Source organism: Martes martes, assembly GCF_963455335.1.
Source record: "Martes martes genome assembly, chromosome: 2".
NCBI classification, from domain to species: domain Eukaryota; kingdom Metazoa; phylum Chordata; class Mammalia; order Carnivora; family Mustelidae; genus Martes; species Martes martes.
The window spans coordinates 144104207-144122224 of record NC_137889.1 but is presented as its reverse complement, the minus strand read 5'-3'; the positions used below and the strand labels follow the sequence as shown (position 1 = coordinate 144122224).

General features: G+C 47.2%; 1 protein-coding gene across 1 annotated transcript in view; it reads right to left on the bottom strand.

Annotated features, from left to right (window-relative positions):
- The window catches only part of EVC2 (EvC ciliary complex subunit 2), a 116375-nt gene that overhangs the window by 64829 nt on the left and 33528 nt on the right, over positions 1-18018 (bottom strand). Inside the window, exon 9 of the mRNA XM_080796133.1 lies at positions 16887-17026. Within this exon, the coding sequence (XP_080652259.1) occupies positions 16887-17026 (140 nt within the window). The remainder of the gene's footprint in view (positions 1-16886; positions 17027-18018) is intronic.

Sequence of the window (18018 nt, the reverse complement as noted above, 5' to 3'; positions counted from 1 at the left end):
GGGAGCTACCCGCTTCTCCAGGTAGGCGTCCCACCATCAGAGAGCTCAGACAGAAAAGTCTTCATCACCTGACATCTGCCTCCCTACAGCTCCCATCGTTGTCCTAGTCCCTCTGTCTTTTTCATGACCACCTCACAGAAATCAGGCAACTGCGATCATGTGCACACAAAATATCTCCAACCTGGCCCTCACTGCCTTGGGCAGATGACACAGAGCCTTACAGGCTGCGGTGAGGGTTAGGATTTTACCAAGAGCATGCCAGCACAGGGCTTCCAGCAAATGTCCCAGTCAGGGTCATGAAAAGAGCCCCCTGGTTGGTGTATGGACAATGGACCAGGGCCCAGGGATGGACGTGAGGTCAGTGCAAGAGGCCAGTGAAGACAGGGCGACAGTCAGGCCTCAGACAGGTGGCCGTGAGAGGGCAAGAGGGCGGGGGCGGGGAGTGGCCCTGCCGAGGATGTGTTAGGACAATGCAGACCATTCGCCTGGTTAGTCCCCGTGTTTGCTCACATGGAACTACTCATGTGTCTGGTTAAAAATGGGAGGTATTTTCAAGGAGGACAAGCTGCCCACACGGAGATGGGGAACTATACTTGTCCCCAGGACTGCTGTAACAAACCGTAACCAATGGGGTTTCAACACCAAAACCAAGGGATTACAAGGGGGTGGTTCCTTCTGAGGGTTACGAGCCTATGCCCCTCTCCTAGCTGGCAATGCTCAGGAAATCCCCGATCCCTGCCTCTTCACAGACAGCTCTCCCTCTATGTCCAAACTTCCCAATTCTTATAAGGACACTCGTCATACTGGATTAGGGTCCACCTGACAGATGTCACCTCAGCCCCATCATATCCGCAAAGAAGCTATTCTGAATAAGGGCACATTCGCTTGACTTAAGGGCTTAGGACTTCAGTTTATGCTTTTGGGGGGACACAATTCAACCTGTAACCATCTCCCAGGGATGTCATCCCTCACGATCAACAGGATATCCAAGTAGAAATGGGTTAGCCATTGCAGGAGGTGTGCTAGAGAAAATATTTCCACTCCGGGCCAGCAGTTTAGGCCAGATGATCTCCAGGATTCTTTGTAGCATCAAGACTCTACAGATGTCCTCACTTTTCTCCCAGGGAGGAAGGGCCAGCTTCATCACGGCTCCCTCCAGGAATTCCTGTTCGGAAGCCACCTTGTGAGGAAGGCTGCTCCCCATGCGCTGACTTAACCCAGCGCTCCCACTCCACGTGGTGGTTTTGCAGGGACTCCTCACCTCCTTATATTTCACGTGTATTTACTTTACGTCCCCCAACCACAGACTGCGTATGAGCGCGCAAGGACTTTACTGTGGTCCCTGCTGTATCTACAGAGTGCCCGGCAAGAGGAGCTGCTCACTAAATGTCTTCCAGACGGATGAACCGGAAGCCTAAACTCATGGGGCCATAATCTATCTGGGGGTCTGACTCCCTCCCTCTTCTTCTGGCTCCTCCATCTGCCCAAGGCCACGCCTGCCGGGTGAAGTCTCTCGGTTTCCTGTTTCTGGTTTCCGGTGTCAAAGCAGGAGCCCTCCCCCACCATCCCGTGCAGTGCCGTGTCCCCTATCACCTGCACCCTGTACCATCTTGCAAAGACTGTCTGAGTCTATCTTCTCTGTCAACTGTGAGTTTCTGGTTTTGACCCAGCTCAGCATCCACGGTTCATGGGAAATGGCTCTGAATGAGAAAGTGCCCGGGAAACACTGGTTGGGCAAAGGAACAAATGAGCGAAGCAGGAAGGAGGGCTGTGAAGGGCTGCCCTGCCAGCTTCAGGGTCAGCTTATATCATAATCTTTGGTAACAACACATCTACTAGAGAGCGGACGTCTCCCAGCATCAAAATACCCATGACATTCAGGAATCTCAAACTGATGTCCCCCTGGCCCCCACGGAGACCGCAGCAATCAGGAGGGAGTATCCTCTCAAAGAGATCTGTGCACATGAGTGAGCCAGGCATCTTGGAGAGTTTCATGTGTTTTTGAAAAAAATAGACAAAAATAGCAAAAACAACAAAGCATAGATTTTCAAAGTAAAAAGTCTGAACTAAATCCCTGGGTAAGCACCACGACACGAAATCGATGAATGCTTGAAAAGAAAGGCTTTTTGCAAGTCCCACCAAAATTGGAGCAGCAAGGGGCTAGACAGAGTTCTGGGGTCAGTATTCACCTTCTCATGGGCCGACGGACCCCAGTCCAGATCAAAGCCTGAAGCCCACGCCCAGCCGTCCAGCTTCCACAACCAGCTGGCCTCCCTCTCCAGCTGACTGCCCACAGCGTCCCACCCAGCCACAGGTCAACAACCCAGGAAAAACCTGACGGCCAGGGGTTTCCTGAAGTTTAAGCCCCTACGTAAGTCACTGCTACCCCCAGTCAGCCTCCCCGGTGACCGACCACACACCAAAACTCCAACACACAAACCTCTCCCAGCAAGAAGGGTTCTAATGCCAGGTCCTCAGAGCACCAGAGATCACCTCCTTCATGGTGCCCAGCACCGTATGTAATCACATACTTTTTCCATGTGATTCTCTCATGAATGCCTGTCTCCCCGACTACACACTCTGAGCCCTGGGGGTCAGGACCTGGCTTGTTGGACCCCCAATAGCATTGCTAGACTTCATGCCCACTGTGGACTGAACATGGACTGAACATGACATGCTCAGGTAGAGCAAGGAATTAGAAGCCAGGAGTCACTGGGTAACTGCAGCCCATTCCTGTGAACTCTATGAGGCTGAGTCATAGAAGGAAACTACGGAGTCCTATGGGTGGAAAAGAGCCAAGAACTAAAGGGTTTGGAAACAGGTCAATCACTTGCCGCGTGCCCGGCCAGAGCCCTGGTTCTCAGCTGTGGGCATAGAGGAGCTAGTTAAACCCTCACCTCCCATGGGGCATACAACATCACCACTCCGGGTTCAGATGAGGCCCCAGAGGCACAGGATTGTACTCAAGATCAAGATGATTAAGTGGCAGATCAGGAGTAGGGGACAAGTACTGTGCACAAACGGTCCAGCCTAAACCCAGGCCACATGCTCTGCTCACCAGCCAAGGAGACACAAACACCTCTTCCGTGTGCAAAAGATGTCTAGCCTCATGCATGAGAAGGAAACAAGCAGATTAGAGCTACAAGGAAATGCCATGGTTTCCTATCAGACTGCCACAGATAGAATAATCTAGAGCTGCTGTGACTCAGGTATGCAACACAGGGACTCCCCTATGCTAGACGGTAACTGGCCTGGCCTCGATGGTGGGCAATCAGACAGCATCTACAAAAAGCACACAATAAGGCAATTCTTCTTTGAAGAATCCAACCTGCAGTAAACTTTGCATGCAGCCCTCATTGTGGGAAGTTAACAGCCCTACAATCACCGGGGGCTGGGGAGCACAGGGCCACCACATGGGCTCTGCACTCAGACCACCTGGGCTCACATCCTCCTATTTGCTGCATGACTCTGGACAAGTGACTCACACACTGTGCTTTAGTTTCCTCATCTGTAAATAGTCCTTAGCTCAGAAGCTGCTCTGAGAAGTAGATAAGTTAATGCACATAAAACAGTCAGAGCTATACTTGCCAACAGGATCCAACAGTAAATGAAAAGGGTTATTCACCACGACCGAGTGGGATTTATTCCTGGGCTGGAAGGGTGGTTCAACATCCAAAATGCAATCAGTGTGATACACCACATTAATAAAAGAAATGACAAGAACCATATGATCCTTTCGATAGATGCAGAAAAAGCATTTGATGAAATATAGCATCCTTTCTTGATGAAAACTCTCCACAGTGTAAGGACAGAGGGAACATACCTCAACATCATAAAAGCCATACAGGGAAGACCCACAGCTAATATCATCCTCAGTGGGGGAAAAACTGAGAACTTTACCTCTAAGGTCAGGAACACAACAGGGATGTCCATTCTCACCACTGCTGTTCAACATAGTAGAACTCAGACAAGTAGAAATAAAAGGCATCCAAATCATAAAAGGAGTAGTCAAACTTTGACTCTTCATAGACCACACAACATTCTATGTATAAAACCGAAAAGACTCCAGCAAAAAATTGCTAGAACTGATGCAGTAATTCAGCAGAGTCGCAGGATATAAAATAAATGCACAGAAATCAGTTGTGTTTCTATACACCACAAATGAGGCAGAAGAAAGTGAAATCAAGGAATCGACCCCATTTATAATTGCACCAAAAACCATAAGATACCTAGGAATAAACCTAACCAAAGAGGTAAAAGACCTATACTCCGAGAGCTACAGAACACTTACAAGAGAAATTGAAGAGGGCACAAAGAAATGGACAAACATTCCATGTTCATGGATTGGAAGAACAAATATTGTTGAAATATCTATGCTATCCAAAGCAATCTACGCATTCAACACAATGCCTGTCAAAATATCATCAGCATTTTTCATGGAGTTGGAGCAATTCTAAAATTTGTATGGAACCACAAAAGACCCCAAATAGCCAAAGTCATGGTGAAAAAGAAAACCAAAGCTGGGGCATCACAACACCTGACTTCAAGCTCTATTACAAAGTTGTGATCATGAAGACAGCACAGTACTGGCACAAAAACAGACACACAGATCAATGGAACAGAGCAGAGACTCCAGAAATGGACCCTCAACTCTATGGTCAATTAATCTTCAACAAGGCAGAAAAGAATATCCAATGGAAAAAAGACAGCCTCTTCAACAAATAGTGTTAGGAAAATTGGACAGCCACATGCAGAAGAATGAAATTGGACCACTTTCTTACACCATACACAAAAATAAACTCAAAATGGATGAAAGTCCTAAATGTGAGACAGGAATCCATCAAAATCCTAGAGGAGAACATAGGCAGCAACCTCTTTGACCTCAGCCACAGCAACTTCTTGCTAGACATGTCTCCAGAGATGCAGAAAACAGAGCAAAACTGAACTATTGGGACTTCATCAAGATAAAAAAAAATCTTTTGCACAGCAAAGGAAACAGTCAACAAAACTAAAAGAAAACCTACAGACTGGGAGAAGATATTTGCATTTGTTCTATCAGGTAAAGGGCTAGTACCCAAAAATCTATAAAGAACTTATCAAACTCAACACCCAAAACACAAAAATCCAGTCAAGAAATGGGCAGAAGACATGAACAGACATTTCTCCAAAGAAGACATACAAATGGCCAGACACATGAAAAAGTGCTCAACATCACTCAGCATCAGGGAAATACAAATCAAAACCACAATGAGATACCACCTCACACCAGTCAGAATGGCTAAAATTAACAAGTCAGGAAACAACAGATGTTGGCAAGAATGAGGAGGAAGGGGAACCCTCCTACACTGTTGGTGGGAATGTAAGCTGGTGCAGCCACTCTGGAAAACAGTATGGAGGTTCCTCAAAAAGTTAAAACCAGAGCTACCCTATGACCCAGGAATTGCACTGCTAGGTATCTATTTAAAGGATACAAATGTAGTGATCCGTAGGGGCACGTGCACTCCAATGTTTATAGCAGCAATGTCCACAATAGCCAAACTATGGAAAGAGTCAGGATGTCCATTGACAGATGAATGGATAAAGAAGATGCGGTATGTATGTATGTGTGTGTGTGTGTATATATATATATACACACACACACACATACATACATATATATATACACCATATCATTCATATATATATATATATATATATATGATGGAATACTACTCAGTCATCAAAAAGAATGAAATCTTTCATTTACAATGATGTGGATGGATCTAGACGGTATTATGCTGAGTGAAATAAGTCAGTCCAAGAAAGACAAATACCATATGATTTCACTCATACGTGGTATTTAAAAAACAGAGCATGAACATAGGGGAAGGGAGGGAAAAATAAAATAAGATGAACTCAGAGATGGAGACAAACCGTAAGAGACTCTTAACTCTAGGGAACAAACTGGAGGGTTGCTGGAGGGGAGGCAGGTGGGGGGACTGGGGTAACTGGGTGACTAGCATTAGGAAGGGCACGTGATGTGATGAGCCCTGGGTGTTACATGCAACTGATGAAATCACTGACCTCTACCTCTGAAATTAGTAATACATTATATGTTAACTAAATTGAGTTTAAATAAATAATTTAAAACAATCAGAGCCATGGGTGATCTCCACAGGATCCATGCCTGGTGGCATGGGGAATGGACTGCCTTCAGTGCAGGGAAAACAATTTGATTTTCACAGTTATGGTCTTTCAAGCCACTCTAATTCTTTGTCTTGTTCATTATTTACTATTCAAAAAATTGGCTAAGTGACAAAAAAGAAATGTGGGCATTAATCAGAGTCGGGGACTATGCGCATGCTCTTCCCTGGGGCACAGGCAGTTTCTGGGTAGCTTCCAACAGCCTCTCTCTGGGCTACTATCTGGGGCTGGTGCCAGACCAACTACATATAGGAAGGTCAAGGTAGTGGGCCCAGGGCAGGACCCCAAACATCTGCTAGAAGCACCGCAATCCCCAGAAAAGTCAGCTGTTCTCCTGCCTGCCTGTGTGGACTACGTGTTTGTGACAAGTATCCATTGGGTGGGGACTGGTGAATCAAAATGGCCAGGGCCGGTGAGGGGCCATGCCCTTCTCCCTTTTCCTGGGGCCCCTTCGTGTGGAGGAGCTCTGTGAGGGAACCGAAGTGGGGCCAGAGGCTGGCAGTCAGCATGAGCAGCCACAGCACCTGGTGTCCTGGAGCAGGCGGTCCCTGAAGTAGGCTTTATGGAGAGACAAGCAGTGTCTCACTGCGGGGCTCACAATGCCTGCACATAAAGCCACATCCTTCGACCTAGCTTTTCAGTGTAGATGAAAGTGATGGCTGATTTATTCTTTTGGCCAGGTTGGAGAACATGCTGGATGTATGTCTTTTTTTTTTTTTTTAAGATTTTATTTATTTATTTGACAGACAGAGATCACAAGTAGGCAGAGAGAGAGGAGGAAGCAGGCTCCCTGCTGAGCAGAGAGCCCGATGTGGGGCTCGATCCCAGGACCCTGGGATCATGACCCAAGCCGAAGGCAGAGGCTTTAACCCACTGAGCCACCCAGGCGCCCCTGCCTGATGTATGTCTTATTTCCCAACTGGCTTAGGACTCCACGTTGAGGAGAGATGGGAGCTCTTTTCAGACCCCCTCAGATACTCCAACAGTTGAGATGATTCCTTTTATCTCTAAGAAACCCCTAAGAGGAGGCATAAGCCTCGTGGCCTGGACGGGGCGGTGTGGATTAGGTGGGACGCTAAGTCAGGGAGAACATAACATTGCGCCAGGCAAAGTCTCACCAGACCAGGTGTAAACCACTCGTGCAAAGGGGCTTTCGAGGCTATTCCAGCTTGCACGATCTCACGGTGCTGTATTTATCCATCTGTGACCTGATTCCCCGATAGACGGAGGGCATCTTGGGGCTGCTTGCTTTTCTCAGCTTCCTCTCCCACACCTGGCCTACCACAGTGCTAGGCACTCAGCGGGGACTCAGAAAGCACCTGCTGGAAGGAGGAAAGCATCTTCTCCCAGAAACCCTCACCTTGCCAGGAAGTGGACCGTACAGGTTGCCATGGAAACCAGATGGGCATTACTGCCGCTCTGCTCCACCGCAGTCCCCGTTCTGTCCCCCATAAAAAAAATCCCGTTTTGGCTTGTCAGCCGCTGGCAGGAACCCGGCACCTCGTGGGAACTGGGCAGCGGGGCACAGCTCTGTGGATGGGGTTTCCGCCCCGCCCAGCAGACTCCACCCCGGAACATCTGAAGGGAGGCAGCAGGCCTACACCTTGACCTCAGCCTAGTGAAACTGACTTTGGGCCTCTGGCCTCCAGCCCCATGACAGAAGAAGCTCTGTTCTCTGGAGCCCCCGAGTGTGTGGTCACTTGTTAGAGCAGTCACAGGAAACACCTCTCGTCTGTCTCCTGCTCCCCTAAAACAGAGAGCCTGGGGCCAGCTTCTATCCTAGCAGCCTAGGGGGCAGCCACAGCTAGCCCCCCTTGATAGATAAGACACCCAGAGTCACCTGACAGTAAGCGCCCCTGCTAGGACTCACACCAGGAGGTCTTGCTTCTCAACCTGATCTCTCACCCCTAGGCTCCACCCCCCCACCCTGACCTTTGGCAGCCTCTGCACCTGCCCCTGGAGCCCTGCAGGAGCAAATCCCTCATCAGGGCTGGGCTGGGACCTGCCCAGTAACTCTCTGCCCAGTAACTCTCTGGCTTCTGCTAGTAAGCCACCTCCCCACTCTTCAGGACTGTGCCATACCTTCCCACAGTCCTCCCCTTTTCTGCCCAATGTCCTCACCTGTATGTCCCTGAGAAGCGTCACACAGGTATGTGCCTTGTTCACACCTCCCATCCACACCCCTGCACACATCTCTGTGTTCTCTGGACCTTTCTTCCCGGAGGTCCCAGCCCCTCCCCTGTGCCGACACAGGAGCACTGGCTCCCACCTTCTCAGTACCCTCTTCCCTGCAACTGTCCCTGCTCTCCCCTCAAACTCTCAGCCTCCCCCCATCTGCGGACCATCCCCCACAGAATGCTCAGAGCCTCTGGCATCACCCTAAATGTCCTTCTCCTAGCCCCGGGCTCCCTTAGTCTGCTGCTTCCCTGCACAGCAGAGTGGGTGAGTCACAGCGGTGATGGTGGCCACTGCATTTGCCCCGTGCTCCCCAAACCTGCTCTGGCCCTCGGCCATGTCCCGGCAGCAAAAACAGGACACCTTCCAGTCTTCACCTGACTGAACCGCAGGCAACACCAGACACAGCTGTTCACCCCTTCTTCTGGGATCCCTTTTCTCTTGGCTTTCCTGCTCTCACTGCCCTGGTTTCCTGTTACCTTTCTGACAATGTAAAGGCTGCAGTTCCTGAGGGCGCCATCCTGCTTCCCTCCCCTCGATGCCGCTTTCCACTCTCCAGGGGCTCCCTCCTGGGTCCCCATCCTGCCACACCCAGCCCCAAGCCTGTGTCTGTACAGACATGTCCATCTGGTGTCTCTAGGCATCTTCAACTCGCCCAGCCCAGAAGCGCCCCTGGATCCTTCCTCAAAACTCAATCCTCCCTCTTCCCTTGTCTCAGGAAGCAGCACGGCCATGAGCTAACGGCTCTTCTCCCACAAAGACCACTTCCAAGTTGTCAGTAGGTGCCACTCATCCTCCCTCATCTGTCCCTGGATTCCACAGGCCCCCATGTAGCCCTTGGGAGGGACATCACACAGAGCTACAGCCTGGGGGTCCTCCTGGGAAACGGGACCTGAGTGAGGGGCCCCTGCGGAGTCCAGCCGGACCACAGCCAAGGAAGCTGGTGACGGCCGATGGAACAGCTGCTCTGCAAGGGGGTCCCTGCAACGGCCGGACTCCCTGGGACGGGCTCTGGGCTGCCCGTGAAGCCGTGTCAGACCTGGGAATGCACTGTGCTTACTTCTGGTTTGAGCAACGCCGCACCTTCTCACACCTTAGCTGTCAAGTTAACCCTACAGCTTCGAACACACCTGCTGGTGACTCTCCATCAGGCTTATGGGGGAAGCAGCTCTGGGGCACACTTATGCTGGCTTGGCGTGACCCAATAGCCCACTTCCGTGTGCCCCTGCCATGCTGGCCTCATCCTCTCCTAGACCTACAAGGGCCCACCTATGTCCCTTCCTGTGCTCCGTCCATTTGGCCCCTACAGGATGCTCATCACTTGGGTCTTGGTTCCCCCGACCCTCCACTTAGGGGGTCCTCCTGGAGCCCCCAGGCAAAAGTGAAACCCTGCTTTTCTCTAACAGAGCCCCTTCCCCTTGAGAGCCCCGCCACACTGTGGAACTACAGGGTTAGCCATGCACGTCTTTGTGTTCTGCCCGTATGTTTCCCATGACGACACACACTCGGACGCCATGGCAGCATCGAGCCAGGGCCTCCCAGTGATTGCACACAGGAGCGAACAACCCAGAAAGGGCAAAGGAACCACAGAAACTTTGGGTGAGTTGCTTAATTTCCCTGAAGTTAATTTCCTGTTTAAGTTCCAGAAATGAGAAACAAGATTATATCTCCGCAGTGTTAATATAAAATAAAAAGGGCACAGTTGTAAAAAAAACCACAGAAAAGACAATACCACATAGCCGGCACACAGAAACCATTCACTACATGGATCTAAAAGCCTTGATTCAACCAATACTCACTGAACGCTGACCCCGTCCAAACCATAACTCGGAGACAGCTTAGAAGGGGATGTTGGCGGCATCAAAAGACAGCGATGAGCTTCCTTTAAATAACAGGAAATAAACACTCACCTGGACTTTCTTCTCTTCCTTTCCTTTCCTTCTCTTCTTTTCCTTTGCCTCTCTTGGAAAAATCTAAGTGTAATATTTTTTAAAAGCTGTTTTGTCAATACAAGAGTAGATCTGAAAGCTCACAGTCCTGGGCCCAAACCCATTACCACTTGTGTGACCTTAGGCAAAACCAATCAACCTTTCTGAACCTCAGCTTCCTTTCCAGAGCCACTGTGAGAATTACCTAAGGTCATGGGCAAGAGGTGCCTGGCAGTGGTCAGGGCCTGACTAAGGCCGGAGCTAAGATACTGTGGGCTCTCCACACTTCTAGAAGCTTCCAGACCTGACACTGTGGGCTCTCCACGCTTCTCGAACCTTCCAAAGCTGCCAGTAGTGCCCTGTTCCTCCTGCCTCTTGCCTCCGCGTGCCCGGGGCTGAGCCGCCTCCATTAGGACAACCGTCTAGGAGCCTGACACAAACCAAAGGAAAGACCTCTCCTTCAGATCCTCTCTGTGAGAGACAGACCATGAAGAAATGATGTCAAAGATAAACAACCACACAAACCAAGGAGATGCTCTTTGTTAAAGATAAATCAGCAAGAGAGAGCAAGGTTAGGTCTCCGATGGGTCTGAGCAACAAGGCGGCAACCGAAATATCTAATGACATATTTAGAAGCCTAGCTAAGCTTCACATAAGAATACAAATGGGATAAATAATTCACTAGAGAAAAAAGCTGTTTTTAGTGCAGAGACGATCACAGATTTCCATGCATCCTAAGCCCCTGACATTCTGAGTGACATTTTCTTTCTGGGAGCTCCTAAAGCCTGACTATAAGTCAAGATGGAAAGATTAAAAGTAACTGACAATGCTATGATTAAAAAAACAAAACAAAACAAAAAACCCCACCAGGTCCCTAAAATGAGCATTCAACCACGGAGTGTGAAACAGAACGGGCGTTTGATAAATACTGAATATTGGGATGTGGGGGCGGAGAAGAGGAGGGGTTGGGGGAGGTGGGGGGAGGAGGACTGGGGGAGGGGGACTGGACAAATGCAGCTCTCCAGTGAGCACTCTTCAGGTCATGCTTGACAATCAATATCAAACGCTCTTTGAGCAAAACAAGTCTGGTGCCCAAGGAGAAATGAATATAAAATTCCAGAGCTCCTAGATGATTTACAAGAATAAAATCTTGGTAACCTCAATGTCCTCGTGGCATTCACACACCAGGAGCAGCACTGTTCATTTCAGAGAATACGGGGCTCAGGGAAGCCTGTGCTCCTCATAGGCCATCACTTCTTGAACCAACAACAAAACCAGGATAATTAATAACTTTCTATATGGTACTACTACCATTTCTGTTACACGCTGTTACTATTATGTGTTACTATCATGTGTACTATTTACTTACTTATTTTTATAACAATATGTTAATTGCCATACAATATGTAATTAGTTTTTGATGCAGTGTTCCATGATTCATTGTTTATGTATAACACCCAGTGCTCCATGCAATATGTGTCCTCCTTAATACCCATCATCAGGCTCACCCATCCTTCCACCCCCCTTCCTTCTAAAACCCTCAGTTTGTTTCTCAGAGTCCATAGTCTCTCACGGTTCTTCTCCGCCTCTGATTTACCCCAATTCACTTTTCCTTTCCTTCTCCTAATGTCCTCCATGTTATTCCTTATGCTCCACAAGTAAGTGAAACCATATGATAATTGACTCTCTCTGCTTGACTTATTTCACTCAGCATAATCTCTCCCAGTACCATTCATGTTGATGCAAAAGTTGGGCATTCATCCTTTCTGATGGCTGAGTAATACTCCATTGTATATATGGACCGTATCTTATTTATCCATTCATCTGTTGAGGGGGCATCTAGGCTCTTTCCACAGTTTGGCTATTATGGACATTGCTGCTATGAGATCCTAGCTAATAGGATCCAACAGTACATTAAAAAGATTATCCACCATGACCAGGTGGGATTTATCCCCGGGATGCAAGGGTGGTTCAACATTTGCAAATCAATCAGTGTAATAGAACAAATCAGTAACAGAAGAAAGAAGAACCACATGGTCCTCTCAATTGATGCTGAAAAAGCATTTGACAAGATACAGCATGGGTTCCTGATTAAAACTCTTCAGAGTGTAGGGATAGAGGGAACATCCCCCAATTTCATAAAATCCATCTATGAAAAACCCACAACGAATATCATCCTCAATGGGAAAAAGCTGACAGCTTTCCCATTAAGATCGGGCACACGACAAGGATGCCTACTCTTGCCACTATTGTTCAACACAGTACTAGACATCCTAGCAACAGTAATCAGACAACAAAGAGAAATAAAAGGTATTCAAATTGGCAAAGAAGAAGTCAAACACTCCTTCTTCGCAGATGGCATGATACTTTACATGGAAAACCCAAAAGACTCTACCCCCAAGCTACTAGAACTCATATAGCAATTCAGTAATGTGGCAGGACACAAAATCAATGCACAGAAATCAGTTGCTTTCTTATACACTAACAATGAAAATACAGAAAGGGAAATTAGAGATTTGATTCCATTTACAATAGCACCAAGAACCATACGATACCTGGGAATAAACCTAACCAAAGAGGTAAAGGATCTATACTCGAGGAACTACAGAACACTCATGAAAGAAATTGAAGAAGACACAAAAAGATGGAAAAACATTCTATGCTCATGGAACGGAAGAATAAACATTGTTAAAATGTCTATACTGCCTAGAGCAATCTATACGTTCAATGCCATCCCAATCAAAACACCAGCGTCGTTTTTCAAAGTGCTGGAACAAACAATCCTAAAATTTGTATGGAACCAAAAAACACCGCAAATCACCAAGGAAATGTTGAAAAAGAAAAACAGAGCTGGAAGCATCACATTGCCTGATGTCAAGCTTTATTACAAAGCTGTGATCACCAAGACAGCATGGTACTGGCACAAAAACAGACACACAGACCAATGGAACAGAGTAGAAAGCCAGATATGGACCCTCAACCTTAAGTACTATTGTTTATTAATATACACATGTATTACATACATGCGTATGCTAATCACAACCCTAATTCCTCTGGCCAGAGGTTGTGGTGTATGACCTACTTGCAAATCTAGGAGCTGATCACACAACCCAAATCCTTTGACTCCATTTTTTATCTCCACGTTTTGGAAGAAAACAGACTTCTACCTAGGAAATATTTTGCTAATCACGTGCTTCTACCATTTAATGTAATAAGAGATATTTAAGAACCTCTGCCAGTAACCGGCCACCTTTCTCCCCACTGCCCATCCAATCTTCCCTCCTCCCTCTTGGGTAGTGTGGCACATTTTAATTGGTCGCTCTTGGCATTCTGATTAGGGAATTAAGCTAAAATGAAGGACCACACGTGAATGGCTACACAAAGCTCAGTTAGCCAAGCTGTACGACTCTGGACCCAGAAATGGATAAACAAGGGTCACCGATTCCAGACTCCCGGGAGATAGGACCAGAGCTGCTCTACCTTGCTCCCAAGCTCTCCCATTTTCAGTTGCTGTTTGCACTGCTCTTGAGAAGGACCCCAAGAGGGGCTGATCTACTTAAAGGCATCTCTTTACCACCTGCTCATCCCCCTTCAAGTCAGGCCCCAGCTCCGAGACAAAACCCAGAGAGGACTCGGCCACCAAGTCCCTGTCACATCATTAAACTTAGCAGCAATCCCCGGCACTTATGATTTCCCCAATCGAGAGATAAAGAAACTGGGACTCAGAGAGTATCTGTGAAACATAACGTGGCCGAGATTTCATCGAGAAAGCTCCAGTCCTAACCTGTCACTTACTACATAAGTGACTCTGAATACAGCTTGTTACCAAGAAGAGCACCAGATCTTTCAACTAGCGAAACTAGTTCAAATATAGGAAAAATAAGATGCCTTCCCAAAGAGCATTAGCATGGGGACCAAATCAATGTGTGGAAAAGAGACTGCATTTTTAAACACTGCACAAATACAAGGTATTGTATAAAAATATAAGTCATTACAGCTTATCAGCATCATGATGACTCCAAATTGACAGCAATTAATTCCCAGGGGGAAGTGCACAGGTAAAGATATGCATCCCGAATCTAGGATGAGAAGAAGCTTGTCATAAATGGAATCCAGTTTGAGGGGTTCCCACGGGGTCCCATTGCTAATCGTCATCAATATAACAAGAACCAAAGAAAGGAAAAATAAAAGCATGATAAAACCAATAAGAATCCTATGTGTTCAGATGGTGTTTTTGGTAAAAATGGATCTTCCAAAGATCGTGGCCCAGCCTGAGCATTGCACTGCCCTTGTGAAGGCATACCCCTCTCATACGTCTCTCTGTGGACATTCTACAAGCAGAAGACCCAGAGATCTACCAAGCAGTAAAACTGATGCCCCCTCCTCTCCCATTCAAACAAACAAGCAAATAGAACCCAGAACCCTAGGGAGGCTTCCTGAGTTTTTCCCTCCCCTTGAGTGGGCAAACTACACTCCCCTATGCAGACCTACTCAGCCACATGACCACCCGTGACCAAGTTCTGTAAGCTCTTCCTTTGTATCCCTCTCCTCACCCAACCTACGGCTCCTGCCCTCATCTTACATCCACATCTCCTACAAAAGTCTGGATTTAACCTTCTAAGCCATTCTCCTTTTGTATTTAGAGTGGCTTTTGGAACATGATCTGCCCATATTAACAGGCCACCCCCTGGGTCTTCAGTGCCTACTGTGGAGCCTGACATCCAGAACCCTCCAAAACCTAGCCTGTCTTACCCAGAACTTCTACTTAAGTAACTTGACCCAGGGTACATGGTGGCACAGCCCGACGTAAACCCAATCTAACTCCAAGGAGCTCTGTGCTATGTTGGGCTTTGCTTGTTTCCCTGTCCGTCTCTCTCACAGGCTCTCCCCATGGCAGGGACTATGGCTGTTCATCGTCTAGAATGTGGCTTACACAAAGACGGGGTTCTGTTCTTACTAAGAGTGATCCAGGTAATCTGGACAAACTATCCCATCAAAAACAATTAGAGGGGGGACGCCTGGGTGGCTCAGTTGGTTAAGCCGCTGCCTTCGGCTCAGGTCATGATCCCAGGGTCCTGGGATCGAGTCCCACATCGGGCTCCTTGCTCAGCAGGGAGCCTGCTTCTCTCACTGCCTCTGCCTGCCTCTCTGCCTGCTTGTGTGTACTCTCTCTCTGACAAATAAATAAATAAAATCTTAAAAAAAAAAAAAACAACAAAACAATTAGAGGGAACCTGGGTGGCTCAATGGGTTAAAGCCTCTGCTTTCGGCTCAGGTCATGATCCCAGGGTCCTGGGATCGAGTCCCGCATTGGGCTCTCTGCTCAGCGGGGAGCCTGCTTCCTCCTCTCTCTCTCGGCCTGCCTCTCTGCCTACTTGTGATCTCTGTCTGTCAAATAAATAAATAAAATCTTAAAAAAAAAAAAAACAATTAGAAAAGCTGACCAAAAACAATGAGGTTGAGACCATCCGAAAACTAAGAAGGAGTAATAAAAGAAGAGGCCCAGACCTAGCAGAACAAAGAAATTCAGAGAGGTACGTACCCCCACATCTGGGGTCACCTCGTTTCAAAGGGCACCTTCCAAATACCAGAAGCAGCAGCCCAAGGGCAGATAAACTCTGCAGAATCCTTAATAGATCTGTAGAACTGGGGAGACAGAAACTCAAGTCCAAGTCCAGGAGAGGTCGCCCTGATGAAGACACTGAGCCTTTGGTTGGTACAGATGACTTAAGAGTAAAGATGAGCCAGAAATAGGCCAGCCCTTAAAAGACCTGAAGCCCTGGCTCTCTCATTTACTAGCGTGCACCCTGAGGCAAGCTCTGCAGCCTCTCTCAATCCCCCATCCACAAGATGGTGAGAAGAGCAACACCTGCTCGGTAGGGAGGCTAACAGGATTATGAGTTTGTATCCATGCAGTGTTCAGAACTGTGTCCAGTTCTAGGATCTGCTGTACACAGGTAAGACGCTGTAAGTGTTTGTTAAATAAATAAAAAGAACAGAATTCAGTTCAGCAAACACTCTGCCTGGCCTGGCCTCTCTCTCTCTCCAGCTGCTCTTCCTTTATTTCTCTGTATTCAATATCCCAATTCACACATCAGTCGTACTGAACTACTTCGCTTCACCAAATGCAGCTTGCTCATTCCCTATCCTTGCATCCGCCCTTTCTTCCCTCTGCCTGAAGTCTTTCTTCTCTTAACCCACTTGGAAAGCCTACAGCCATGCTTCAAGAACTAGTTAAAATATGACCTCCTCTGGGAAGCATTTCCTTGACCCTCTCAGAGGTAATTACTTCCTCTTCTTGGCTCAGCTAGTCTTGATTTCCTTTTTAGCATGGTGTTCATCAAACTGTTTTGATCACTTCTGTTTATGTGTCTGTCTTCCCCATTAGCTTATAACACGAACTATGTCTTATTCATCCCTTTTCCCAAATACTAAGCATAGCAGTAGTTCCATGATGACAAGTGAGTAACAACGGAATGATTAACTGAATAATTAAGTAATTAATTAATTAATTAAATATACTCAGGGTTTGCTCTCAGGCTAGTACAGCTAAAGCATTCATCATATCCAAGCAAGTACAGTGCAGTTAAGAATTCTTACTCTTCTAGAGCTTGAAGCATGCTCCCAGGGTCCTCTGAAGACAGAATGTCAATCATTTGGTCATTGAGAGCAAGGTCCTCATTGACATCATGGGGTGAGGTGAATTGGGAGTGCTCCAGCTTGCTCTCATGATGCTGAACCTGCAGAGAAATTTCAGAAACAATAGAGTGGGCCTTCTTGTGAACGTCATGTGCTGAGAAAGTTATAAGGGAAGGCAGGAGTCAGAGAACCTTGCTGGCCCCACTTGTGAGCAGGGTAAACTCAGACAAGACACTGTATTTCCCTGGGCCTCTATTTTCTCATTTAAAAAAAATGGGATTTTAATTCTAGTAGCCCTGCATGGGGATATTGTGCATATTAACAAAACAATGGATGGAAAGACCTTTGCAACCTGTAAAGTATTTCACCATCATCACCACCACTACTGTCACCATCACCACCATCACCACCACCACTGTCACCATCATCATCACCATCATCATCACCACTATCATCAGCCATCAACATCATCACCACCACCAACACCATCATCATCATTACCATCAGCAGCACCATCACCAAAATCATCATGCAGACAGAAATTCTAGTTGGCAGATGGACTTCAACTTCATGCATCTGGCTGGTTTCTAATCAGAATATAGAGTTGTCAAATGGAAGTGACACGGGAGAAAATTAAGCCTGACCCAACGATTGGATAGCTCTATCCGTTTTGTCCTTATTGTTGATTCTGCAAAATGGGTGATAACTATAGTTAATATTTAAGAATTCCTGTCCCTGTGGCTTTTATGTGTTATTATCACAAAACCATCCCAACAAAATAAAGTGTTATTGCCCCACATTACAAATAAGACACCATAGCTCAGAGGGGTAAAATAACATTATGTGCATCCACACAGCTCATGAAGAGTCAGGGTTGGTATCTGGTCCCAAATCGGTCTAACTCCTAGGGCAGAAGGAGTGAAGAAGGCTGTCTCGTGTTTTACAGCACACTGTCTCATTGGTTGCCTTGGGTTTCCAAAAATAAAGAAAAATGGGAAAAGAGTTCATTCTGTGAACTTCAAGGGTCTTCAGACCCTTGAATCAACGCTTTTCTTTCCTCTCTGCAGGTGTAACGATCAGCCTTTCATCTCCA